At 39.5% G+C, this 27,992-nt stretch overlaps 1 protein-coding gene and 1 long non-coding RNA gene across 4 annotated transcripts; one reads left to right on the plus strand and one right to left on the minus strand.

Annotated features, from left to right (window-relative positions):
- The first annotated feature begins 1 nt into the window (after position 1).
- LOC146434845 (uncharacterized) lies at positions 2-26,143 on the plus strand. 3 transcript variants are annotated; one of them, XR_014853524.1, is made up of 5 exons: positions 2-327; positions 6,669-6,747; positions 13,116-13,214; positions 16,379-16,485; positions 18,592-19,158. It is a non-coding gene; the product is annotated as an uncharacterized LOC146434845 (long non-coding RNA). The 3 variants fall into 3 exon arrangements; XR_014853525.1 differs by lacking the exons at positions 16,379-16,485; positions 18,592-19,158 and adding an exon at positions 25,719-26,143; XR_014853523.1 differs by having other exon boundaries at positions 16,379-19,158.
- HACD2 (3-hydroxyacyl-CoA dehydratase 2) lies at positions 6,986-27,982 on the minus strand. The gene is made up of 7 exons (XM_085066966.1): positions 27,815-27,982; positions 21,860-21,977; positions 21,553-21,571; positions 18,721-18,809; positions 12,530-12,651; positions 11,680-11,858; positions 6,986-11,003 (listed from the first exon to the last, which is right to left on the minus strand). The coding sequence occupies exons 1-7, from the start codon at positions 27,943-27,945 to the stop codon at positions 10,921-10,923; spliced, it is 741 nt and encodes a 246-aa protein (XP_084923092.1). The 5' UTR covers positions 27,946-27,982; the 3' UTR covers positions 6,986-10,920.
- Positions 27,983-27,992: the final 10 nt, after the last annotated feature.

Consider the following 27,992-nt stretch of genomic DNA (forward strand, 5'->3'; position numbering starts at 1 on the left):
ATGCGCGCGGCCGGGGCGGGGCGCCCTTAACCCCTGAGGCGCCGCCTGAGGGAGCTGCCGGGACCTCTCTGGGGGTCGCTGCCACCGCCGGGCCGAGCGGGGCTGAGCGGGGCCGTGTCCGAGCGGGGCCGTGTCCGAGCGCTGCCCCAGGGCTCCCGTGTGCGGGCAAGAGCCTCCTGCTCGGGACGGCAGAGGCGGCAGCATCAAGCACCGGTGGCCGAACTGCTGAACAGAGGAAAATCAAGCCCCGGAAAACCGTCTCTCAACCTCAGCACCTGTTACCGGACCTACCTAAACACAGAAATTTAGGGTAAAATACACACAGAGGTAGGTTTGCCTTGTTTTTCCAACGACGTAAAGTACAGCCCTCCCCTTCCCTCGCTGTGGCAGCGCTGTGCCGCTGTTTTGGGAAGGGCTGTTCCCTACCCTGGGAGAGCAGGGCATCGACACCACCGCCGCTCCCAGCAAGTGTCAAACTCCAGGTCTTCCACAATGTTCTCAGCTGAACCACTCTGTCTGCAGATGCCACTGAGCCAATTAATGATTTACAGTGTTTTGAGGGTAAGCATCATATGTACTAAGAATAATATTATTGCCTGATGTTCTGCATCGTGTTTGATTAAAAACAAACTGTCAAATCGGATAACTGCTTGGCTTTAGTTGCTGAAAGTGGTAATTGTCTAGATGTTTGTTCAAACATTGAAAATCCCTGCTCACAAGTAGTCCTTAGCAGTAGTGCTGAAGCTGTGGTTATCAAGGGACAGAGATAAGCAACGTTTGTAGAGAGGCAGTATTGCTGGACACAGTTGGGGGAAAAAAACCAACAGATAACCTTCCAAACACAAGCCCTTCACGTGTCCTTTACACGTGCAAGTAACCCCACAAACCTACAGCAATTAAGGGCTTTATGCATTTCAGTGGTTTGAAAACCATATGCTGGATTTTCAGCTCCTTCCACAGAGCATCTTTTACTTACCAAGAATTCACAGTTAAAGATTTTCACTAAAAAAATGCACACAACTATTACAGTGGTGCTCACTTCCATGGCATTTTCCTGGCAGATGCTACATACTGCAGCTGATCAAGATTGCACTCTCAGTTTGCTTTCCATGAGGAGACATAGTTATATATAAATACCACCACCCTTCAGGTAGAATTTATCATTTCTTGTGATATTATACGACACTGTCACTATCCATACACTACTTTTGTTCTACATGAGTAGAACAACACTCAAGCATTGTGTTGTTGGTTACTCTGGCTGCACAGTGCCTGAACCCGAGGGATAAAGACAGTGAAACAATTCTTCAGTGAGCTGTAAACTGGGACAGGTCTTTTCGTTTTGTACACAAAGTCCTATTTTGGAGTTCTTCTCTCAAAGCTAGCAGTAAAAGATCTCACTTTTTCACATTAAAAACAAGTGAAAGGAGAAAGGTGGTCCACAAAATTAATTGGTGAGCTTAAAACTAATTCTGCTTCATAGAAAATTACTGTGAAGGCATGTATAAAAACCAAGAACATTCAACATCCACATCTTGCTACATTTGGTTATGGATATCAAAAGCATTGCTCAGATAACATACCAAGTAATGTGATGGTTTTTATGTCTCACCACTGGGACTAGGTAAGGTCTTACTTAGCTTTTTCATCATGATAGCCTCGGCAGGATTCCAGTGTACAGTAAGCTGTAGCCCCTCTTCCAGGAAGTTTACATATGCAGGTACCAGAAAAATGGTAGTTTCAATTCTAGAGTATCATTCAAGTTTCTTTTCACTATGTCATTTTGTTTGACATACAAATAGTTTTGCTTTTCTGTAATGTCATAAAAATTGATGCCTAATCAAAGTTAGGGTGTCTTTTGAAAAAAAAAAAAAATTCATTAGCCAGAGGGGAAAAAAGTTTTGTCCTTGCTACAGGGCAAAACAGTCTTCAACCACATGTTTGTAACTTTATAGAAACAGGTAGGTAAATATGAGGTGTTGAGTTTAAAGAGAGGTAAAGGAGCATTTGGAAGAGATTCTGCAGAAAATGCGTAACTCGTGAAAACCACAAGGACGTTAAGAAGCTAAAAAGTGTCTTAGAAGCTAAGAGTAGCACCAACTAAATGGATACCTCACACAACCACGACATATAGGGCTATGACAGAGAAGATGAAAGATTACACATGGATAGTAAAAATCTTAAAACTAATGCCCACTTCTAGGTGATGTTACTGGATCACATGTCAGAATGGTTGTAGAACAATGAGCAGGATATCGTAATATTAAGGATGAAGACCATGATACAGACAGTTTATCTACAGCTTTCCTTCTAACATGCTGTTTCTTCAAGCCCTGGCTCTTGTTTCTAATTCAAGAACCTGACTACAAATGGCAGTATGGTACAATGTTTGTCTCACCCAAGAAGTTATGTGTGAAAGCAAAACAACAGCATATCCTGGGTCTCTGTAAAGTCATTAAAAAATGCCTAGCATTAATAACAAGAACACTCAGGAAATTAGTCTTTGTTAATGAATTGCACACAGATAGGAGTTATCTTTTTCTTTCACAACTTTCACAACTTCCCAGTCTTTTTCTGAAGGATGAGTGTAGAAGTGAGGAACTTCTATATTTCAGTCCCAATGTGGCTATATACAAAGTATGACCTTAATACAAGTGTGCTTTGCATTCTAATCCATAAAATGAAAATATTTACTTGCTTTGGTCAAAGAGCTCGACAAACACAAATATCATAATACTGTGTGGGAAAACAGAGAAACTTACTATTCCTTGACCAGAAATCCTACCTGCCCCATCATAAAAAGCTTCTTTTAATTTCTTTTTTCCTTGGTGGGTGGGGGAGTTTGGCAAATTTCCATTCAGTACCTTCAATCATATATTTAAAAAAATCTAGATTAAAATTGAACCATGCCTCCTTTTCAAAAGGTATTTCTCTGGTTAAAATAGTATCTAAATGGAAGTAAACACATGGAAGATTCAGAGAATGCTTGCACAAAATCACTGAAGTGATGTCAACTCCTCAAGAACCTTTGGGAAGCCATGAGGGAATCAACTGAGGCAGATCTAAACTTCTTCAACATACAAGAGTTCACGTAAATTCTGGTTTCACATGTCTCATAATTTGTATAAAAACATTTTTTACTTTATTATTATGACAACAGGTGCAGTAGACAAACATTAGCATTCTTTCTTTCCATTATTTACTTAAAATGGGGAATACAAACCAGATAGTGACCTCAGAACATCTGTGTCACATTTCACTTTTCATGGTCTTCACGCATTACAAGACTCATTGAAACATTAAATCCAGAAGTTTAAAATATCCAAAGCAGCCCTCTGAAACTCAGAGATAATCACACAATCCAGCCTGGAGCCATGAAATACTCAAACTGAACAAGCTGCTGTTGTAAATTCTCTTGCTCCATGCCACCCCTCTGCCAATAATCTGATGATTCAAAAGTGAGAAAATAGTGAAAACACAAAACCACAGTGACTTAAAAAATAAACAAAAAGCCCAGCCCAAAACAATCTGACTCATAACTGACTTTTGGGGTTTTTTAGGGATACACAGAAGCCTAGCAAGACAAGGTACTTATTAAATCACATTTATCTGCTTTTTCACAGCAGCACCCACATTTCACCCCAAAGGTAGAAATAAAATATACCAGGTCTGGAGCTAAGCACATACACAAGCTGCAGCAAAACACCTCTACCCTTCTTTCAAATTGCTAGTATTTTTTAGTGACTGTAGTCTCAGTCAAGAACAGGCAAATGGTCCAGAAAAAAAACCTGCCTACCCTGTTTTAATAAGACAGGCTTGAATAAGAATATGCTAAACCAGACATTTTTAAAAATTGAAGTTATTCTGATTTACACATTTTTAATGGGCAGAAAACAATACATTCTACACTAAACATATTCTAAAACATTTATATTATACGACCCCAATGGTAGTTTATTATGCACACAAGTATCAGTTTAAACACGTAACTAACTAAATAATATAATTTTAACAACAGCAGGAGTTTTACATCTTTCTGCCAGCAGTTTATTTCTTCAAAATCTGGCATGCTCAGGCTTCATCTGCAGTTATGCATCACCAGGAACCTGGAGCATAGTAGTCCATGAATGCTTACATCTGCCCCTTTTTCGAACACACCTGTAAGCCTAGAGCAGGTTTCCACACATTGTTTGACTTGACAATACCTTTTGAAGAATAATTCAGCATTTTCAGACTATACAGTTTGCTTCTGGTAAAGGACTCTAACAGTATCAACTGTTAATTTCCAGTCTTACTAAGCAAACAAACCAGCAATGTCTGACTTTCAATTTCACGTCCATTTTCTTCCTGATGCAAGAAAGCTTTTTCCAGTTTGCTAACGAAGTGCTTTGTTTACTTAATTTAAATTGCACCAAAAAGCTGGGTAAGGAAACTCATTTGATACTCTCAAACCAGCAACTTTCCCAGCAGTAGTTTTTACACAGGAACAGAGGACTAAAACAAAGCACCTAAGCCAGTGCATCCAGTTCCTTATAATCTTGTAATAAACACCTGGAGGAAAATAAAACTAACTTCATGTCATCAGCACACTAGACTAAACATTGCAGCATCTTCATTAAATGTTGCTGTTCTGCCTTAATAAACAAACAAAAAATCCCTCCCAAAACCCAAACACCACCCTCGCCCCAAAAAACAACAACTACTAGTCAATTCCAAAGGGAACAGGAAGAAGGTTTCATGTTTTGTCAATGCCCCAAAATTCTTTGGGAAACACAGTAATAGAGCTCTGTAACCTCCAATACCTCTCCTCTTCCATCTCATCGTTTTATTGATGGTCATTAAGTTGAGAAGACCAGCACTCATTGTCTTTCTTATCCACTAAGTGAAGAGGATGTATTTTACCCAAAGAAACCTTTAAAAGGCAAACTGATGTTTTTTGCAGGCATGCTACATGCAGAAAAAAAAAACAACGAAGGGCTGATCTTTACATTGCCATCAACTTAAAACTAATTTTAAAGAGAATACCTGAAAATGCCTGTATTCATTCATATGTATTCTTCAGATTATCCCTGTAGAGTGAGACTAATCCACTGTCTTGCCCATGAGGCTGACTGTAATTACAGAGCAGCTATGGTTCTGCAATTTCAGGTGTTCAAACTAGAAAATGTCAGTACTGAAGTTAATATGCACTTGTTGCAAGTGGTAACAGTTCACAGAAGACTCTGCAGACTGTTTGGAGTGGGAGTAAAAAAGACAGGACAAAATGCAATTCAGTGTTCACAATTCAGTTGAGTAAGCCTCTGCAAAAACTTCCACCAAAGCATTTCCCAAAAATAACATCCTCATGTAGTACCAGGTAATGTAAAATTACTATGTACAAACTGCACAAAATAAATTGAATCTAGAGAAGAGAGGCAGCTGTGACAGTTTGTGCAACTATAACTAGACATAGAAATGTTTCTAAATGTTGTGAATTACAATTTCATAGTGGAAGATTGAAATAATACACATCTACTTAAACCATTAGAAAAATTAAGATGTACTGACAGTAATATTTCTTTCCGTAATATTAGTATATTATCAGTATCAGTATATTACCAGCATCAGAACATCAAAGAGAAAAACAAACCTTTGACAACACTACTGGCCAAGCTAACTTGTGAGGCCATAAAAAGGGATTTAAGATTTTTCACATCTGTAAAGCAAAGTGTTATTCTGGAAATTAGTGATCAACAGTATTAAAAAGTTACAAATTTTTCATCCATATTTGAAATTGCAACTACTTCAAAGGCAGTCTTCAGAAACCACCAAAAAAGCTTTATTAATTATCTTACTACTGTAAGTCTTCTGACAAGTGTGGAAGAGCATTTGTTTAGGAGACAGGAAGCAGAATTTAAAAGCCACTTCATATTGAATGGAAGTTCCAAGCAGTTGGGTGGCTTGAATCAATCACTCCCAACTGTAGAAATACTCAGTTCACAACACATGAAACTGAATCACACGGATATTCACACCTTTTTATTTTATATTCAGCATACCAGCACACATCCTTCCTCTAGTCTTACGTCAAGAACTGCCAATGCTTTATTTAAGATGAGCCTTACACTGGTGTGACATTAACTTGCTGACAACGACAGAATCCTTATGCTTTTCAGACTTTTTAATGTTACCCTAGGGAACTAAAATTGTTTCCACACACTTTTTCAAAATGAAAAGAGGAAACACAAATAGCCAGTGATAGTTCCTGTAAGGCACAAACAGAGCTCAGCACCTCTCCACGGTGCAGCAGTTATGAGGTTTTAATTACGCAGCAGTGCTAAGTCACAGCCATCATGTGCTGATGCTGGGCATGACAACACCATTTCATCCCATCTTCAATCAACAAAAAAATCACTGTAGTTGTGCAATCTTATGACAAGCATATGCCTAGAATAATAGCACTCACTCTGCAGCTACCACTCAGTTCCTATTAGAGGATTATAACTTGTTATTTATGAGCATTAATGCCATCTAGACACAGTTTTAAAATCTCTCTCAGAAGCGTTAAAAATGCTAAAAATGTTGCCGTGGTAGCAGACATATTATATTTAGTAAATGAACTCTGAAGTATTCTGATGCATTATTTAAGCATTCCACTATATTTATAATACTAAATTTTGGTTTTGTAGGAAACCATCAGCATCCAGAGTACAGACAACAACAGGAGACCAAAGAGCTCACACTCAGTTGAGGATCCTTCAGGAAGTTGTGAGTGTTGACATAGTCATTTAAGGTGTTGTTATGAGCACTTCTTTTGAATGTGGAAAGCAGAGCATTCAAAACAGTATGAAGTTTCTTAATTCTTTTGTCTGAGCTGCAGTTACATATGCTAAAAAAACTTGTAAATTGCAAGATACACACTGTATACAAATGAATAAAAATACAGACCTAACTCACATTTGTAAAGTATCTGCTTTTGTTCCTCAAACAGTAACAATACAACATATTTTGTTCAGAATTATTTTATTTGGATTATAGCAATTAGTATCACTGATCAGTAGGCCAAATCCAGGCAGAGAGCACAGAATCAATTTCACAAGGCAACAACACGGACTAGTATTTTAGCATACAAACCATTTCACTGCATTATCAAGGTGAAACACCTTTCAACCATGCATAAAAAAATCTATGCTTAGTCTTTCAGAGCTCCAGGTAATACCAGTTTCCTAAATATACAAAAAATACATTTAACTTATAATAATCTTAGTGAATCAGACTTATAAAATTACAATTTTATTCTTCACAACATAGAAAAAAATACAAAAATGACTGTATATAGTTTTCACCCAAGTTTCACTGACATATACATCAAAATATATGATTTGATGTATACTCATGAAAAGTTTAAGCTGAAAGATAGGTTTTAAAATGACACTGCAGATTGGTCCACACAAATGCCAACCTTCATAATGATAAGAAAAGAACCCTCTGATAAAAACATCACATTGTGAAAAATTACAATTTACCTGCACTGTAACCTGCTTCTTACTGTAATTTACAATACAAACATTTTGACAATTCCAGTTGTAAACTACATACTGGTGAAAACCTTGGTCTTTTGGAGGGTAGTGACTAACTCAGACAGAGCTGGCATGGTAGAACATAAAGTGCTGTCAACTGAACCAGTGCACACAACAGAGAATACCAAAGCAGGGAAGGCCTGCTGGTTCAGATAGGCTGATAGAGAACATGCAAGCCAAGTAAACAGTCTGTGGGGAAAATAAAACCCTCTGCATTTGTGACAGAGCATTGATCAAAGCTTCTATTATAGAGTTCACGGAAACCACTTTACAATTTCAGTGACAGATGAGGAGAAACTTCTTTAATGAGAAGAAACCCCACACGTGTCAGCAAAGGCAAGATTAGAGAACAACCCAAAGAGTACTAGGGCATCACACTACAGTTCTCTCTCAAGATCACCTTCCAGTGATTTCCATGGAAGATAAACTTCAAAAAGCACTGCAAGGTGAAGCACTGAATTTTTGTACATAGTAACTGCATGTTCATACTCCAGAATATAATTTATAAATCAACTTTTCTGGTTAAGAATTCTTACTGTGAAAACAATTTCTTTTTATTTTGAAAGGAAAAGTAAATCCATTTTCTTTTAGAAGGCTGTAGTTTATTTGCATTTGTGTGATAAATTAATGTTTTCAATAAAGTAAATATTCCATGATAAAGCCTATTCAGCAAAGGTGTTGGTTGCACAAGCATTCTCCCCACTGGCAGCTCACTCTGCTTTTCCATAGTGCCAGTGCTATCGACTATAGATCTGTACTGTATCTTTCTCATCAACAGAGCCAGGAGTTTGTTTCATGTAGGAGTATTGCATAACCAATTTTTTCCTCCAAATTGGAACAACAGATTTGAAACCAAATCTTTTATTTGGGCAGAAAAATCAAATTAAGAAAAGTTCAGGAGCTGAGCATTAACAATATCCAGTAAAGTAAGTACATCAGGGAATCAGATCTTTTAGATTACATCCTTCAGAAATTCTGACATTAACTTCTTTATAGCAAGTATAAGCAAAAAGAGATGTTTTGTTCAGAGGTGGAAATTTACACTTTCAAACAATGAGCTCAGAATAATATAACATTTCTCAGATCACTACAACAAAGCACATAACCTAATACAGAAATGAATTGTTGCATCTCTGAATCCAAAACCATTTTGAGGTTGTCTATGGCCACAGTAATAGAATCACAGAACTGTTTAGGTTGGAAAAGACCTCTAAGATTGAGTCCAAACATTATCCTAACACTGCAAAATCCCACTAAACTATGTCCCTAAGCACCACATCTACATTTCTTTTAAATACATTCAGGGATGGTGACTCTACTGCTTCCCTGGGCAGCTTGTTCCAATGCTTGACAATCCTCTCCATGCAGAAATTTTTCCTAATATCCAGTTGAGACCTTCCTTGGCACAACATGAGGCAGTATCCTCTAGTCCTACTGTTTGTAACTTGGGAGAAAAGACCAACACCCCACTTGCTACAATCTCCTGTGTTTTTTAATGCAGTCAATAATTGGCTCCAAAATGTTGAAAATAGAAGCAAAGATTATTATTGTCTCTTACCCTCTCTCCACTTGTAATAATCCTGTTTGTGTTGAACAGGAAAGGCTCTATATACTGAGAGTTAGGAAAATTCGGTCCTTTTGATGGAGCCAAAGAAAATTACTGGAAAATGCAAATTTAAAAAAAAAAATATAGCTCTGACAAGCATCAACCTGAGTAACTGTAATTCCAGCTCTTCCCAAGTGCTAGAACAGAGAGCCTGTGTCCTCAGTACTTCCTGGCTGCGTTTAGGGAGAGCTGGGATGTGTCAAACTCAGCTGGGCCATGTCCAGGGGAGGTGCTGGCAGGCACAGCACAAGGCAGCATTGCAGGTAGCTTGGGAGTGGTCACACCTCGCTTATGCACTAAATCATGTTACAAGAGGGAAGCCAGAGAAGCCCAAGTCATCTCGTCTAGTGACTCTGACTGGGTACAGACAGGACTATTTGGCCATCAATTCCTAACAGAATTCCTTTTGTTTCTGTTTGGATATACATTCATTTCCCTGCTCCTTCTGTCCCTTCCATTTCCCACCCTTTTATACTCTATCAATAAAGTTTCTTCATGACTTGGGGCACAGCTCACACAGCATTAATGCTTTCTGCCTCACCACACCGTTTTCTCAGCTCTTTCATTTTCCCTTTACCTTCCCAAGGGAAGGTTAAGCCTGAGAATCCAGAGAAAGCACCTAGGAGAATACAGCTTTCTGTGGTCTTCCACTTTCTTCAAAGAACAGATGAGGGCAGCCTGTCCAGTCTGCAAAAGCAGCATGAAACAATGAGATCATCTGCTTTGCAAGGAGCAGCTTATGACTTTGCAACATGTCAGAAGTTGAGTGCCTGGAACTGCCTGCTTGGATGTGCCAGTGATGCCATCAGTCACATGAGAAAAGTTAGGTTGGGGAACTAGGCCCCCAAATGATTCCACAGTAGACCAAATAGTCCTCAGCATGGAAAGATGAGTATCACTGACAGTGATTAGAGATGATAACTTAAAGCAAAAAAGGGAGAACTGCACCTGGTTTTGGGTGACCTGCCTCCTTAAACTGTTTAGATTCATTACTGATACCACTAGAAGTATTACAGTCAGTATTTTTTCAATACGTAGAGAAATATCCAGGGATGCAGTATTTAGAGGAGTTTTAATGTTTCAGGTAAGAATGACAGCCTCTGAATTAACATCAGCATTTAAATAATCAGCCTAAACAAGATCTTCAGAGAACACACTCTCTGGTCAGACACCATTCTGTTTAAACTCCTAAAGAACCACATTCCCCTCATTTTCTGTAATTGGTCTCTTGTTCTTGTTCCCATCACCTTTTAAAGACAAAACCTACCTTTCTAAATTCAAACGCTTTGCTCAGATTACATTCTCCACTGAAGTCTCTGACATTATCCTGAAGTATTCCAGAGCATATTGTTTGCTTTCACAGCAATACATACAGTTTCTGGCATGCAGTCAAGCACTTAAAAAAAGAGGTATCAGTAATATAATCCCAATTCAGGCATTTAGTGGGTACAACTTCATCACTCATACTGCAACCTTCAGGCATTTAGTAATAAATGAAAACCAGTTAGCACATCATTTAAGGAAAAGGTTAACTGCCAAGCCATATAAAGTTTAACTTTTCTGAAGCACTGCAAGCTGAAAATTATTTCAATGTTTTACGTCCTGGAATTTCAGTAAAATCAGATTTATTGGTTATTCTTGCTAAATTATTGGTCTTTTACCTCTGACTTATCTTGGTATATTCTTTACAAATGTGCTGGGTATTGAAAAACTGCAGCATTTTGATGTTTGAAAAGTTCTGAAAAAGAATTGGAATTACTCCGGCTTCTTATGTTCTTCAGTGTGGGAGAGTACCTTTCGCCTCTGATGTAGCATATGGAAATACAGCTGAGGGAAGACTGAGGAGAAAACAGACTTAAGTCAATAAAGTGTGAAGTGAGGCCTGCAAGATGCACAGTCACATGGTCAAGGTCACCAATTCTCTATTAGAGGATGTGCTTATCCTCTTTTTGCTCAAGTTATCTCTTGCCTTTTACACTCTAAAGAGATGAACTGATACCATGCTTAGGCTTAGGTACTATTTTTTTGCTAGAGCAATCACATTTTTAATTAAATGCAAAATGCCTTATTTAACTCTGCATGTACAAGCAGATGACAAAAGTTGCCTTAACTGCATGCACGCAATACAAAGAGAAGAGATTGCAGGGAGGAAAAAGTCCTTCCAAGAGGTATTTCCAGATTTGTTTCAATTTTTTTAATTCTGTGTCACTTTCAGACTCTAAGACGCTTTATACACACTGGTGCCTCTTTCATCTCTCTTTACACAGAGCTTTTTTCTCCCCTTATTTCTAAGACCGTGACACAGTATGTTTGCAGAACAACAAAGCAGGGGATGGAAAACACACATATGCAAACTGCAAAAGCTGAAATTTCCATGGTTTTGTAAACCATGCAAAAACTAAACACTGTCGTCAGCAGGCTAAATTGGTTAGTTCTATGTATGTTAATCCCACGATTATTTGCTTTTCCCATTACAGCTGTTAATACTAAGAAACCTAACAAACTCATACTTACTTGGAATGTAAGAGATCATAACCAGGATCAGGAATGTATAGTAGTCAAATGAAAAATTGTACTTGTTAGGTAAACTAATGGAATACAAGCCAGACTGCCTGACGAAGGGTAATGCAGCATATATTGTGAGTAATTCGCCTGAGACTCCCATTGGATACAATACTATAAACAAAGTGTACCTAGAATGAAAAATACACAGAAAGAATTAAAAGTTATGACAAACTTCCAACAAAATATTTGTTAAATGATATTATGGATATTCAGATTTTGAATTCTCAGTATTTACTTTTCTTAGCTCTTATTTGGTAAGAGCACAGCAAGTTATGAACATTATTGCAAGATAGGAATTCAAATCAGCAACTGTTTGCAAATATTAAAGAATTTTATCTGAGAATCTGAAAACAATATCTAAAACTGTTATATACACACACACTTTATTATTTTGATTTCTGAACTCTTTGGTAGAGGTCATTTTACTGCTTAAAACAGGGACAAATACAGTTGATGCTAATCAATGAGCTTAAAGATTATTTCAAGTACAACCACTGGATTCAATAATTACTGCTAAATATCAGTTTACTTACTGTCATCCCTTACTGCTCAATATCAGTTTCTGACAAACAATAATTTTGAAAATGGAACTGAGTTCAGACAAACTACTCTTTCAGCTTGCAATGCAACAGACTTTTGTAACCTGAAAATCTGCTAGAAAGAAGCTAGGCAGTCACGTTCACAAACAGAGCAATTACCTGAAGGTCAAATCTAATTTTTTGCACTGCAACTGCTTCACAAGATAAATATCCCTGTCAAATCAGTGCTTTAAGGCTGTTATTTCAACTCTCCTACTGACCTGGCCCATTTGATGAGATAAGGGAGATGGTTTAACAAGCTAAATGTGTAAAAAGAGTAACGGATGATCTCGGTGATCGTCCAGGCGACTACAAACAAGAGGACACTGTCTTCAGTTTGTACCTGTGAGAAAGGAAAAAAGGCTTAGTATGAACTTGAGCATTACCAATTACTCACCACACCCAAGAAAACCTCACAGAAATCAATTCCTGTGGGCTGTTTTACTGCATCATTTTAGAGAACAGACTCCAAGAATGAGCTTAAAAGCAACATTAGTAAAAACAGTTAAAAACCCTTCTTATCATGCTCTGTATTTTTCTAGTTGCTTAAGAATAGCTCTGCTTCATGATCAGGTAAATTAAGCTCTCATATTCGGTGCAAAGTAAATTGGTACAAGAAATCCTTCAAAGCCAAGTATCATTCTTAACTCTTCCCATTCCTACAGAGTACCAGCTTCTATTTCAGTCCTACGATTATCTCCTAGTGCAGAAAGAATGGTGTAACACTTGATACCTGGTTTACACTTAATATTCTGACACTACTTCATGGTACTGCTGATTAGAAGCACTGTTTTCCCTTATCTGCAGGTGAGAAATGGGTCCTACTTTTGAGCAGCAGAAAAACAGCTAACACCAGATCTCAGGCTGGGAGAAGAGAAGAAAGGAACTCAGATTGTCTCACCTCAGGTAAGCTTGACAGGTACCTGATTCACTGCTCCTGGCTCCATTTTCTGCTTTGTAACTAGCATAGTTCCTCTAATGTTACACTCAAGGCAGTATCACATTTCAGTGCTTTACACCTCTTGGAGCTTTTATGTCAGTCACACATCACTGAACCAGCTGTAACTCTCTCCATATTTTAATCCTGAGATCAGCTCAGTTGGTCCAAGCATGGTGCTAATAATGCCAAGGTTGTGGGTTTGATCCCTGTATGGGCCATTCATTTAGGAGCTGGACTCAATGACACTTGTGGGCCCCTTCCAGCTCAAAACACTCTGTGATAAACTGCCTTCATCCGTGATATTTAGAAGGTTAATCCTCAAAAGCAAGTGTTTCAAAATGAAGAGTTATATTTATTAGAATATGAAGCATCATTATGAGGTTCAAATTCCAGATGGATCAAGTCCTATATGTGGGGTCACATACCCACAGCACAAACCCTTGAGAGAACAGACATTGATTTTTTTGCAGCCTTCTCCTTCCTTCCCTCCCCTCTTCAATGGAATTCCCAGCTGTATGAGCACCTTGAGCCCAAATGCAGTGGACCGTGGGAACAAAAAAAAGCTCAACCACAGGGGCCCACATTTTCTCTTTTCCTCCAACTCCTGAAAAAAGGGAAAAGGAAGCCAGGAGATGTGGGTGGTGCACTCTATTCATCTTGGACAAAGTACAAACCAACAGGAAAAAAAAAAGGAACAAGGATATACATATATGGACAATCAGAAACTTTTTCATAGGAGGGGACTGATTATATACTTTTGGGTAAAAACACTCATGGGAACTACCCAGAAGAAGCTTTGTTACAGACTGCAAAACCCAGAAAAATTTATACAGAAATCTTGAGCTATCCTGGAATGTAGAGCTGCTGGTAATCTGTATTGTGCTGTAAATCTATGTTCTGCTGTGTGTAACATTTCAGGTCACTTCCAGTGCATTTTGCAGCAAAAGCACCTTATTCTTTTTCCACATTCTGATAATTTGTTTATATATTAATCTCCCTTACATCATCATAAATGAGCAAAGTCCAAAAATTATTTGAAGATTTTCAGAGAAAAGACCAAATCTATTTTTACACGTTGCTGCAGGATCCTAATCCTGTTTGATGTCTGCTTTATAAGCAAGACTTAGCTCTCAATACAGGAAAGTTAACAGCACTTTTCAGCTTAACACTTAACACTTCAGCACTTAACAGCTGCTATTCCAAAGGAGGAATGTGCTTGACAAGCACTCCAGAGCTGCATCTTCTGGTCAAATTGGGAGTAGCAGCTTAGCAATGAGCTCACCTAAACCTGTGACTCACAGGCTTCAACCGGACTTTGGAATCCCACTTCTTTCCCTAGCTATGGAAATCACTAAAGTCAAAACCCAAAAGTTTGTACCTTGAAGTAGCATCCAAGGATATGAGCAAGGACAAGAAACTGGGACACTAACAGTGAATCATACAGAGGGAAGTAGAAAATTACAGCAGTTACAGTCCAGTTCTATCACATGACTTCTGTAACACTGCCTTCAAGGTCTAGTCTTCCCCCTCTCCTTTGTATTATTAGTTATTAAAACAGTATTAAGACAGTTCACACCATTATGAAACACACAACCCTGTTAGGTCACTGAAAGAATCACTGATTGTGCCTTCGTAGCTTGTGTCCCTATTTAAGGAAGAAAGAGTACTGGAAACTGGTGATTATCATTATAAAGGACGTTTCTTGCACACTCTCTTAGCTGTCAGATTCTGCCACTATCAGAACAACTCTTTGAGAGACAATTTTTCAGTACTTCAGATAAAGATGACTGTGATGTACATTATCAAACCCCCTGGGAACTGATTTACAAAACAATTTCTCAAGAGTCTTATTCTTTTAGCCACTGCTAAGGCTGCATTTACATCATTCCACTTCCAGGTTGAAGATAAGGCAGATACACAGTAGACTTTTAATAAACCACTAAGGTCAATGCTGCCCTGAGAATTCAACTCTTCTCCCATTACTTTTTTTCATGCCAGTCTTTCAAGGAAGACTTAAGACACAAGTCAAAACACATTTTACACTTTATTTACACCTTATTTGTCCAACTCTCTTAATAGGGGTCAGTCAAACCATAGGCATAATTTTTTGGCATGTGTTTCAAGCCAACATACCATCAAGGAGGGTCCTGAATATATTTCAGCTTTTCTTCAATACTGTGAATAGCAGACAATGTTTGTTAAAATGTAAAAGAAACCACTGTCTTTTAAGATGCAAAGATGAGAACTGGGAGTTGACAAAATAAAGCCTGAGAGGTTTTTAATGTTCTCCTTAAGAATGAAAAGGGAAATTTCTCCACGTTAAGAGTAACAGTTTGACAAATTTGCAGAAAATTTCAGCTAAACACATAATTAAGCAATCCAATGCAGAAGAGCAAAACCAGCAGCACTATGCAAGTGTAATGATGGAAAATGTTGGAACAGCACGTCTCTCTCCAAAGAGCTGGTTCTCTAGTACAGTAATTGAAAAATAAAACATAAAATTAAGGAAAAAAGAAAGGAAGCTTCACAGCAGGCACAAAGGACCTGAGAGCCTGACAGACTATTGTGTTATATGTTATCCCTCAAATTTTACACAGATGTAAAGCAGTCATGAGTCAGGCTTTTCAACTGTACTCAGCCATTCAGAGTCCTGACCCTTCCAGCATGGACTTTTTACTACAACCTAGTCTTAAATATCATAAGTTAAGATGTTCTTTCCTCTTTTAAGTAAGTACACTTTACTACTGATTAAAGATACCAATTCACAACTGCAGATACTAGAGTCCCAATTACCAGCTCCACGTGCTGTGTATGTTGTTTTCACAGCATCTCTCGACTGTGTGTTCTACAAAGGTTCACACTTACTTGCAACTTATCTGTAACTGAACCCAATAGGATAAGCATAAAATGCCCATTGACACCATTTTTAAATTACCCATCAGAATTGAGTGCAGAATTATCACTCAGAATGGAACTCCACAAAGGCCTGCCATGATGTCACCAGATGATCTCACTGCTCACACAAATTCAAAAAGACATCTTTTGAACTGAAGGGCACTTCCTGTTCACCTACGCCTACATCCTCACAGCCCTTTATGCCAGGCTGCTCGTTCTCCTCCCTCCTTTGCAGGGGAAACAGTAAAATTCACAGAACTGATTCCTCTCTGATTAAATGGTCAGCACTGATTGCATGCCAGGCCCTCCTCTACAACACCAACAACTGCTCCTACACTGCAGGTAAGAAGAATCTCACTGCTACCCAAAGAAGTATGCAGTGCTTTAACATTTGCCATGCTTTAACATTTATTATGAATAACTTCAGATTTAGTTTAACAGCCCATCAGCACTGAAGTCAACAAAAAGCACAAACATGTTAGTGGCAAGAAGCATGCTTCAAATCACATCACATTTCTAGAAGTGTGTCCTGACAGAGGGAGGGATGCAATACACATTTCTCCTTTTAGCTGTTATATATGAAAACAATCTGGAAAAGCAAGATACTGAACAAGTCTCACTCAGAAAGTTAAAGAGGAAAACAGCATTTAATTTTACAAGAACCTCATCATGCAGCTGCATTGCTTACAAGTTCCATAAAGCTGAGTGAGAATTTAATCCTGGCCTTCACCGTGGAGCTCACTTGTGCAGACAGTCCTTTAGAAAAAGTAGAACACTTGTGACACTTGCAATACGTCTCCCCAGGTGAGCCTGCAGGCTGCCTGGTTGGGGGAAGGGGAGGGGTCAAAACACTGCCTCTTATTTGATTTATTTGCTCTAAGTCATCACAGGGCTCCTCAACTTCACCATTCTTATGCCCAATTTCTAAGACATTAAAAAAGCAACACATACTACAGTCTCTTGCAAGACTTTAACCAGATGACCACACAAGTGTGGGGAAAGAAGTCTGCATGGAATATTGTTGACAGAATCCTTGTTAAAAGTCAAATGTTTGGCTAAACTCCCAGCTCCCATTTTCTCCCATTTTGTTGGTTTTCTCTGGCGAGAATGTGGGCATAAGCTCAAAAAAACCCTAACCCACAATCATATTACAGGTTTTTCTTTGATATCTAACAGACAACACATGGAATAATTCTAATCCATTCAATCTAACCTTTAATGTTTGGGTTACTTCCAAACCAGGACACTAAAAACAGATTACCACTGTTCTTCATGAAGTACCAGGTAACCCAACATCATATAGATGACAGTCAAAACTACAAGACTATTTATTTTAAAGTATTTTTTATATATATATGTATCTAAAATCGAATGATTTGAGATTATGGGGTTGTTTTTTGTTTAAAATCTAGTACTTATTTCTGGTGAGTTAACAGATATTAGAATACCTTAATTTGCACCAACAGGGAAATCCATTACAAAATAATTATTTCCAAGATTTTAAGTTTATTGAGAAAAATAAAATTCCTCCACTTTAAATAACATGAAACTAAAGCTTCAGGTAAACAAGCACTCAAATACCAGAAAGGAGTGTTAATTACTAGGAACTACAGTGATTTATGTTTCTCTACATCTGCATGGATGCTCTGATAACAGGTTTGGAGAAAAAAAGAGAAAGCAGCTTCCCTCCAGACTCTGTAATAAGACAAGTTCCTTAAGACATTCTCCAGGTCAAGTCACAAATAGTCTTATGCATAAAATGACTACCACTTATTTCAGGCACCCATGCTGACACTGGCACCAAGACTCATTTCTTTCTTTAAAAACTAGAAAACCAGTAAGATTAGTTTGCTAAAGTAACAGCAGAGATGCAGCATATTTGGGCTACTACACAGATTCAGATGAAATGAAAGAGTCAGTCACCAGAACCTGCACCAATTAATGCATGTTTAGATTTTAAAACAGCTGTCAGGAAAAATTTTCAAAAAACATGGCTTCCAAAAGATTCTAAAGAGCTTTGCATGAAGTACAGCACTATTTGGTGTAGTGAGCAGTGAGGAAGAACACACAGCCTCCAAAAATCACCTACATTTGAATGTAAGAAAATGGAATGAAGGACAGAGGAAAGATTATCCTGGAGAGTGACAATGGAGGGCATGTTGGGCACAAACAGTTGAGGGGGAGTTTCAGATGCCACAGAAAGTGAATTTTGTATGCAAGAGGGCAGCGAGATTTTGCTTTTAACTATGGCACTAATGAGATGAACACTAGAAGGATGTACCAAATTCTGTGTTCTGCATTACACACTAGAACCTCTTTAACTGTCAGTGAGGACTGCAAAATCTATTCAGGAGCTGGATGTCTTACAGTGAGAGAATCAGACCTTGCTCCATTTGACTGTCAACAAAAGATGACATCAGATCTACTTTTATTTCTTTTGATCCACAGAAATTCACATGCACAATTTCACATGTTGGGATACAAAACAGAAGACATTTTAAGGAAAATAAGACAGCAATCAACACTTGCTTTTCAGCATGGATCAACAGTTTTTTATAAACTTGTAGCTTGTCTTACCTCTTTTACACTATGTGTTACTGCCCACGTCAGGAAAACCCTTGACATCACTTGGAAAGCAGTCAGAACAACAGAAGAGGGAACAATGCCTGGAAGATATTTTGCAATTAGTAAATACTCCTGACTACCACAGTGGGAGGTAGAGGTGGGGAAATAGAACACAGCTAAATCAAAGTCCAGTTATTTGAAATTTCTGGAAGGAAGGCATTTAATTTTTTTTTAATTTGAAAATATAAAGCCAGTCCTTTGGTGTGTTTGCATAGCCTAATGCAATGCAATCCCCTAACAAGTCTTTCTGCATCAAAATGCAAACAAAAGTAATTGGTCTTGTTGCAATCACAGCACATTCTTCAATACACAGAACAGCTCAGTAAGAAAATTTCAATCAAACAGCTTCTGGGATACAGTCTTTCAAATAAACCCTGTTTGATTAAAATATCCAAGATACTCTTCATTACTGTGATTTAAAAAGTAAAAACAATAAGTGCTTTGCACTGCGTATCCCAAAAAAGCAGCCAGAAAAAATTCAAAGTATTTTTCAGAAACATTGATCTAGCCCATATTTTGATACGCGCAAAGTTTGCCATTCCTTCCTGGAAATACAACTCAAAAAGAATCCCAAACCCACCAACAAAACAACCCCTCAACAAACAAACCCCAGGGAACAGCTGATGCATTGGTAGGCACAGAAACAACTTAAAGATTTTCTTAAAGCAGCAGATATCACTGGTTCTTGCAGAAGTTCTGAGGTGCCAATTAAACTGCCAGTAAAAGGACCCTACAGACCTAGGTCTGACAGAACAGGAATAGTTTTAGACTGCAAGATTACACAAAATTCCTAAACTTCGCAGCACAAAGTTTTATTTTCTTCCAAAAGCTAAATGATAAAAACAAATGCAAGAGAAAGTGTAGCTCCTGAAAGAGAGTAAAAAGTGCTTCTAAAGCTAATGCAAATTAGCAAACAAGCAACACAACAGCCTCAGAAAGGTGCAGAGACCAAAGAGGAAAGTGAAATAGGAAGAAAGAATAAGAAAAGTCAAAAGCAAGTTTCATTTGAATTATTTTCATTCATATGTTTGGCTTCTTTGAGAGGAAAATGGAAAATCTGACAGATATAGTTCTCTTCATTTTTATCACTTATTGTCTTGGTCTCTGGACTACATGTTACCTCCTTTCCAAGTAGAGCCTGGCATTCTTTACATCTTTGCCATATGTAAAAATCCTGTTCTCAGCCCTGCTTCACACAGACACTCCCCTATCAATCCTCATATTTTGAAGGACTTGCCTCACAGATGCTAACATTTCAGACTCTACTGAAAAGATGTGGAAAGAAAAGTTATGCTGATACACACAGCCATCTGTCACAGATAAGCTCTTCTATTGACAGAGAATTACAGCTCTAGTTAAAGCAATTAGTTCAGCAGGGGCAAAGGAATCTGCAAATTTCTTGTTTCTCCTTGCATAGAAACTTTTGCTAGAGTCAGTAGGACTAGAGCAGACAGCAGCAGTTCATCCAGCTGTGCAAAACTCCCTCATTTTATTTAGCTGACAAACATTTCCATTAACAGAGAAAAAACATAATCCACAGCCAGTTATAAGAAAACAAGTCTTTTGCAAAAGAGCTTTGTTAGGGAAAGCAAAAAGATTGAATAATAACGGTATAAAATGTTGCCACATTCCCCTAATGGCTCTCTTCACTAATATTAAATTGTGCTACTAAGGATAACATGGGCTAAATGGATCCACACCTCAAATCAACTGAGCCAGAATTATTATTTTTGCACACAGACAGGCTGTGTAATCATCTTGTTTGCTGTTCTGCATCAGCCTGGAAGGTGGAACACACAGAACTCTCTCCTGCTACTCACTGATTTGTACAGACATAGACTCCCAACTGTGAGGAAATGAAAATCCAATTAAATTTTTTACATTCTTAGATTTAGTCCTAGTAAACATTGGTGTCTGCACACAAGTTTAGTACAATAAAATAGCAGAGCATTATGGATTTAGGATGGTAAAAACTGCATTTTATCTGCAAGATTTTCTGTCCAGTGTTCCAAGATTTAACTTACCCTTCTTGCTACTTGTTAAGTAAGACCTTAAAAATGGCACGTTTTAATATTAATTTTTGACAGTTTATTTTTAAAGAATGGTTTATTCTGGTAAAACAACAGTAATTGAGATTTAGTAAAATTAAACAGCTTTGGAAGGACTGCATTGGCAACACAGGCAAAAAAGTGATACACCCAGTTTACTCTGAGAAGCCTTTACATGAATTTGAGGAGTATATGATCATTCATTTCTTGGGATGATCTGTGCAGAGTTTACAAACTGCCTTTTTAAGACATTTTCAGAGCAACTGGATGATTCAGGAGGGTCAGAACTACTTTATCAACGACAGAACCAGACTGCCCTCTGCTGACACATTCCTGTGCATGAGTTTGAGTCCTCCCAACTACCTCCCTTGGTTATTAAAAAACCCCTCAGGAACTCACTATGAACCTACAGTCTAAGACCCCCTCCAGTATGTGGACTGTCTGGATATTGATGAAAAAAACCCAAATTTTTAGTAGGAGCTTTAGGAACCTCAATTCCATTTTACTCTTTAAATAGTGACTAGTGAACATTCAGATGGGAGATGAATCACTGTTTTATTTTTATGTGACTTCTCAAATTAGGTAGTAAAACACTGGAATATATTTCAAACAAAAATTAGTAAATTATTCAATAATTAAATTCGGCAATTCACAGACTGTAACGTTATTCTTGCTAATATATTGCTAAAAGTGCAGTCTTCTGTAAGAATAATAAACTGAAAATTTGCAAGCTTACCAAGTGCACAGTGCAGAATCTAGAACAAAAAGAAAAAGTCAAATAATTAACATTTCAAATTAAGCAATTCAGACACACATTTAGTTCTGTTACAACAGCTTAACATCCAGTATTTGCATTTCAGTGATTAAGATTAATATTTATCTCTGCTGCCCAAGCTAAACAACAGACAGTACAACTCCCTCACCACTTGCTAAAAGGAAAATTCAGCTTTTGTGTGAGATGTTCAGTAGAATTAAAGTAAAGGTATGAAATACAACAAATTCATGCAAATATTAGTAACACCAGGGAACAGGACTACACCTACCTCAAGCAATGCTCCGGTTTGGAAGAATTTCAGGGGCTTTTCTATTGAATAGTAAAGGCTGTGGTAGCTGCCTTTAGCCAGGTATGCCCGAACTAGACCAACTGCAATAACAAGCCACCTGAAAGAGAGAAAAGAGGAGACATTAAGCAAGGCATAAATACAAAGAGATCTTTAATCTCTCTTTCGATACCTGAGAAAGCAACAGGCAGAACTGTCCTGAAATACACTAACTCTGCATGGGAAAAGTTAAATACTTGCCACTTCTACAAGTTTATCAAAGTGAAAGATGATGCATTTTTAAATCATTTTTCAGCACCAACATGATACCAATCTCTCTAATGTCTCAGCCTATTTTTCAGAGAGCTCTATTTAATTTAGTTATGGAACATATTCACAGCAGATTGGCATCATATTTTGTTTAGTTTAAGCAGAAAACCCCTGACAGCTAGTCAGAGATCTCTTACCAGCTTACAGCAGCATGACATAAACAATATTCAGGAGGCACTGATTTTACCATTTCAGTTCAAAGTAAACACCTAGACTTTATGAGAAATCATACAGCTTGATTGGTAGCATATATTACATGAAAAATAGTTATAGATAAATAACTGCAAGGAAACCGAGCCTGCTAAAGCCTTGAAGGCAGCATGGCCATTCCCACTGCAGTTTTCCTTTTTTAACCAAAAAATATATCTATGTAAGTAGTGCCCATATAACTGCACATGAACAATGTTACCCCTGCTGATTCTCCCCTCGGGTAACTTAAACAAATATAAAAATATTTTGTCCTGGTGGATGAAGCTTTCACTACCACAGCTGTCCAGAGCTGGTGCTTGCCCACAACATCAGAAATTCTTCCACGAAGTCTATGACAAGCCACAAGCCCAAGGCGAGTGTTCAACGCTGGTCAAACACTCTTATTTGGAAGTAGCATCTACAGTTAGCTTTATAGTTTCCAATTGCTTTTGGCTAACATGGAGAAGGTGGTGTTTGGTCAAGAGGAAGTGGGAAATCTTTACCAGGGGCTCCCAAACTTTTCACTGACAGGATCATCCTGGCTGTCTTACTCTCAGCTACTCTTAATGCCACTCCACCTCCATCTCCCTCCAAACCCCACATGTAAGTCACCAAGTGTCTCTGCTAACAATTCACCTCAGTGTGTAAACATGTAGCAAGCCCACTGACTAGGCAATAGCTTTTACCCTTTGGAAAAAAGCGTGTAGCTGTGGTTTTGTAACAGAGAAGATGAAGAAATTTCCTTCATTTACAGCATACTAGCATCTTACAAGTACCACATTTGCTTAGGTATTGCAAAGTATGTGCATGTATTATTCCAAATGTAATAATTGTTTGAAACACACAGTGGAGTTCAGATTTTTCAGTAATAAGTAGCTCTGGCATCCAAGTTTGTGTTTGTAACAAAATCTATTAGCAGAACTGAAAGAAAGCTAATTAATTTCTGCCTCAACTTCTTGAAGACAAGCACGAAAGAAAAGCAGTAGGAGTAGGGAAGAGAAATGGCAAAGAGAAACAAGCCCTCCTTTTTTCAGAGTGACAGGTTATTTCAGTTAAAGCTGTCTTGTGAAACCAAAGGACAAACATTTGCCAAGTAATTGCTGTTTACAAAGAATGAATCAGATTCATTTTGTATCTGTACTTCTGTGTAGAATAAACCAGTGAGCACTACAGTATTAGTGATTCTCCCCTGCAACACCAACTGCTTCTTCAGAACAGGAAATCAGAGCAGGTTGACACTGTCCTGTTCTTATCTGTCAAGTTTCTCTGTTTTTCCTGATCTTGCATGTTTGTTGAGAAACTGCCGAATTGAGCAATTTCTCCAGTTGCACAAGATGCCAGCTCTGCTGAAGCGTTCTCACCTGAACTGAGTGACTGCTAAAGCCCGCGGCTCCCAGGGGAGCTCCAGCCTTTCGCTCATCTCCACCCTCGTGCCAGACCACTGACACCAGAAAGACTGTACTTTCCATTTTATTTATTGTCCTTCCAAAAGCATTTGATACAGATCAGGGCATTAACCCATACAAAATGAAAAGCTCAGCCTAACTTGTGCTGAAGCTTTTAGTACCTCTGTCCTGCTTCTGTGATTCTTAAATAATTCTTCACCCTTTAAGACTAGAGAAAACGGAACAGGAGAAGGTGAAAGCAGGGAATATCAGCTGAAAATGGAGCTTGGCAACAAGTTTAAAAGGGCAGCAAAAGGCACCACTGTCTCATGAAAGCTAAGCTTTCTCTGACTTAGACACTGAACTCTACCTGATAGCCCAGATGGAGTTACATTTCATTAAATTACTGCTGCCCTGTCTGCAAACTCCAAACTAGACTATTGCATGCTTTGATTAATCCAGAGAAAGAAAAATGAATACTGCACACACACAGGTCTTGCACTTTCAGATGGTCAGACCTGACAGACAAGCTTCATGCTCAGGTCCTTAGGTTAACTCCCTTGATTCACTCACAGGTTATAAAAAGTCATTTTCTTTCGCAAAGTTTACTGAGATTCTGCAACATTTATGCAAGAGAATAGAGCAGAGCTAAAGCAGTGAGTGCACCTGAAAGGGAGAAGTGTACTTTGACTCTCAACAACCACTCACTGAAGACATAGACAATGAAACTCACAACCCAGAACATTCTTTGCTGAACACTGATTAACACAAACCCTCGTAAATTCAAAAGCTATTACATTACCATTGATCTTGTTGAGCGAAATCCTTTTTAAATTCATTGTTTATACCATCACCAGCTACTTACATCCAGAAATACTAGTCAGTTACAGCACTTAACTAAAAATAAGAAACATAATCACCTTTCAAAGCAGTTTATCTAGCACTTACACTCAGCTCTCACAGCATGCCCTGTCTCCCCACCCAGCACCATCCAGGGATTTTGGTCAAACACACTTTTTTAGGAAAAATAATTTCCATGCTGCATCTCTGCCTCCAGAATGAGCTTCCCATGCATGTCAGACATGACTACACAACTTGCTGTGATGGGAAAAGCGTCTGAATGAACACAAGAGAAGCAAGATGCAGAGCTTTCTGCAGCTTAATGCTTTGAACCATGGGCAATAAAACCTAATCAAGCACAGCTGAGAACCAGCTGCAGGACTGGTTATTCCCTGTTGTGCCATGTTGGTCCCTTTTCTGAAAGAAAATGCCCAAAACACGATGCAAAGTGCATGCAGCTCCAGTTAGGTAGCCACAGGTACACGTGCTTCTTCTACTGGTTTGCTCTTGTAAAAACCCTTGTATTACTGGGAATTCACGTACTACATGCACTGCAGCATGAAACTAGAAATAAGATCTATTATTTTTGGAACCAGCTGTGTTTTCTTTAGCTAAGTCAAGATAAATGCAAAGTAAACACAGTAACTATGCTCAGATTTTTCAACTGCTGCTTGATCCATTTTAAATAAAGTTAATAGGTAAGGCAACTATAGTTTTAAAACATTTACTACTTATTTTCTGCACAACAATATTGTTGTTGTGCTTCACTTTATGGGCCTTATGTAAACCAAGCCAAACCAACCACTTTAAAAAAAATCCCATTTGCTTTTACAGCATCTCTTCATCATCTGGGCACCTTGAATTTTTTGGTGTTTTCTTTTCACAGTTCTCTTTCCAAGGCAGTGCAGAATGAGAAACTAAGTGTGAGCACTCTGATTGACACGGGATCAGTAACTAATCACTGCCACCAGTTGTGTATCAATCTTTTGATCTCTTCATCTGAACAACTGACCTTCTGTCAACCAGCTCCAGAAATACTACCATTTTGAAGGGCTTCATAATAAGGAACAAACTGAGGTTTTGTCCTAAGCTAAACCTTGTATTTTGTGGAATTTCAGGAGTGTCCAGGGGAAGCGCAAACTCCTCATCCATTTGAAGACAAATTATCAGTCAGAGCCCTTGGTGACCTACCCCAAAGGAAAAGTGAGAGACAACAGAGATAGGATCATGATCACAGAATTTCTCTGGTAACTCCCCAGATTGTAGAAATCATCTAATCACAAACGCATCCAGAAAAAAGCAGCTCATGTTAAAGCACCATAAATCACATCCCACCCAGGAGTGGAATTTTCTAGGAGGTTTGGTGTAAATTAAGAAAATGGATAATATCACGATCAAGATTTACATGAGAACAGAAAATGAGTTTCTAGCACTTGATTTTTTTTAATTTGTTCTTCTAAAGAAACAGAAATATCTCACGCTCAGGAGCTTGCCTGCCATGACAAAAAGGTCATGACCACGAAAAAACTTTCCATTTATACAACATCTTCTCGCTCAGGTTTTTTATGTATTTTATAAACACAAGTGCATTGCACATGAGCAGCAAAATAATTTTACTTCTTTCTTGTAAGAGCTCAGAGGTGAACTTGTTAACACTGTGCAGGGACGCCACAACAGAACTGAAAAGCCCTCCTGACTGCCTGCAATGTGTTGTATTACTCATGTAATTATTTCTGAAACACCAGATTACTTAAATCAAAGTGGTGGGTAATTATCATTGCGCTCTGAGTGAAATACACTGCAAATATCATATGGGGCCATAAACCTGCTTAGGAACATTTCACAGTAACACAGCTATTGGGTAATGGGTGTACCAAGCACCTCACAAGAACTGAGCTCTCCCTGCTCCCCTGACTGTGTTCCACATGAGTGTACATATCTTGTAAGCTGAAACAGCACCAGCTGTCCCTGGCAAAGACAAGAACCTTCATGTCCAACTGCCTATCTTAAATAAATTATATCTATATTAATTCTATACCAACCTTCCCCCCAAAGATGACACTACTCTGCTTACCTCCTCACCTGCCAGGGTTTATCTAGCAGAACACACACTCATTTGGGATCCATTTTAAAGGCTCTTTTCTCCTCCCACCCAAATATCCTCAATCTTTCAAAAGATGGTTTTATTTTTATCTGGATTCCAGTGAGACGCGACAGCCACGTTAAAAAAAGTCTCCTTTCTCTTGAGAGTCCCCAGTTGTCGCTATTTTTATTTTTGTGCCTAAGAACACACCTGAGCAGCACCAATTGGCCCCAGCCTGCATTCTGCCGTGCAGGGCAAGGGCAAAGCACCAAGCTGGTCCAGGAGCTCACATGTCCCAACAGCAGCTTTCAACCCCCAACTACAGAGCAGCTGAAGAGTTGATGGGCTTGAAGGGCTCAAGAGCTTTGCCTTTAACTACTGCTGTGGATAAATTCTCTGGTTTTAGGGTCACCTCTATACTGAGAAGTGCTGGAATCCACACCACAGACCTGGTAATGCAAGGAATCTACGGTCACCTGGATGTGAAAACTGCTGCAGAGCAAATTAAGGTGTCAATTATAAAACACAGCAGTTCCCAGGGCACAGGCACTTGTACCGCTGTGCAGAACTCGTTCTGGAAGTGGCACGAGAGGACAAGCCGCGGAGGGCAGGGCAGTGCCGAGGGGCACAGCCGGCCGGGAGCTGCAGCGGCCTGCCTGGGCAGGGCAGGGCAGGGGCTGCAGCAGGGCCAGGCTGCGAGTGACCCCCGGACACCCAGCCCGGGCTACGGGCACAGTGCACGGGATGGCAGCCGGGAATGTACGTGCAGAGCAGCTCTCCAGCACGGGGAGCAGCCAGCGAGGGCTCCGCTGTGCTCCTGGCATTATCCCCAGAGCGAGGCAGGAGCACCGAGGGCTCGGAGGACACATGGGCACAGCCACGCCGTGTGCGGACCCGACAGCCGCACGGCTCGGGCCGGCCGGGAGCGCGGGCAGGCGGCGGAGAGGCCGCTGCTCCGCGCCCGGACCCGCTCCCAGCGCCGCGGGGGAGCCGCCCTGCCCTGCCCTGCCCTGCCCTGCCCTGCCCTGCCCTGCCGGACCCACCGCGGCCGCAGCCCGGCCGAGCGCAGCCCCGCGCCCCGCCGCCGGCCCCGGCCGAGGAGCCCCGGTGCCGGCCCCGGCCGCTCCTTACCCCGCCGTCATCACCACGTTGTAGATAACGAGGTAGCCCGTGGCCAGCGCGCCCGGGCCCTTCCTGCGCCGCGCCTGCTGCCCGCCGTAGCCGTTGTCCGCCCGGCTCCCCGCGCCGCCGGCCGCCGCCATCTCGCGGCTCCCGCGCCCCGCCCGCTCCGGCGCTCTGGGGCGGGACT

This window comes from Lichenostomus cassidix, chromosome 7 (assembly GCF_008360975.1).
Source record: "Lichenostomus cassidix isolate B80296 chromosome 7, HeHo_3.0, whole genome shotgun sequence".
NCBI lineage: Eukaryota > Metazoa > Chordata > Aves > Passeriformes > Meliphagidae > Lichenostomus > Lichenostomus cassidix.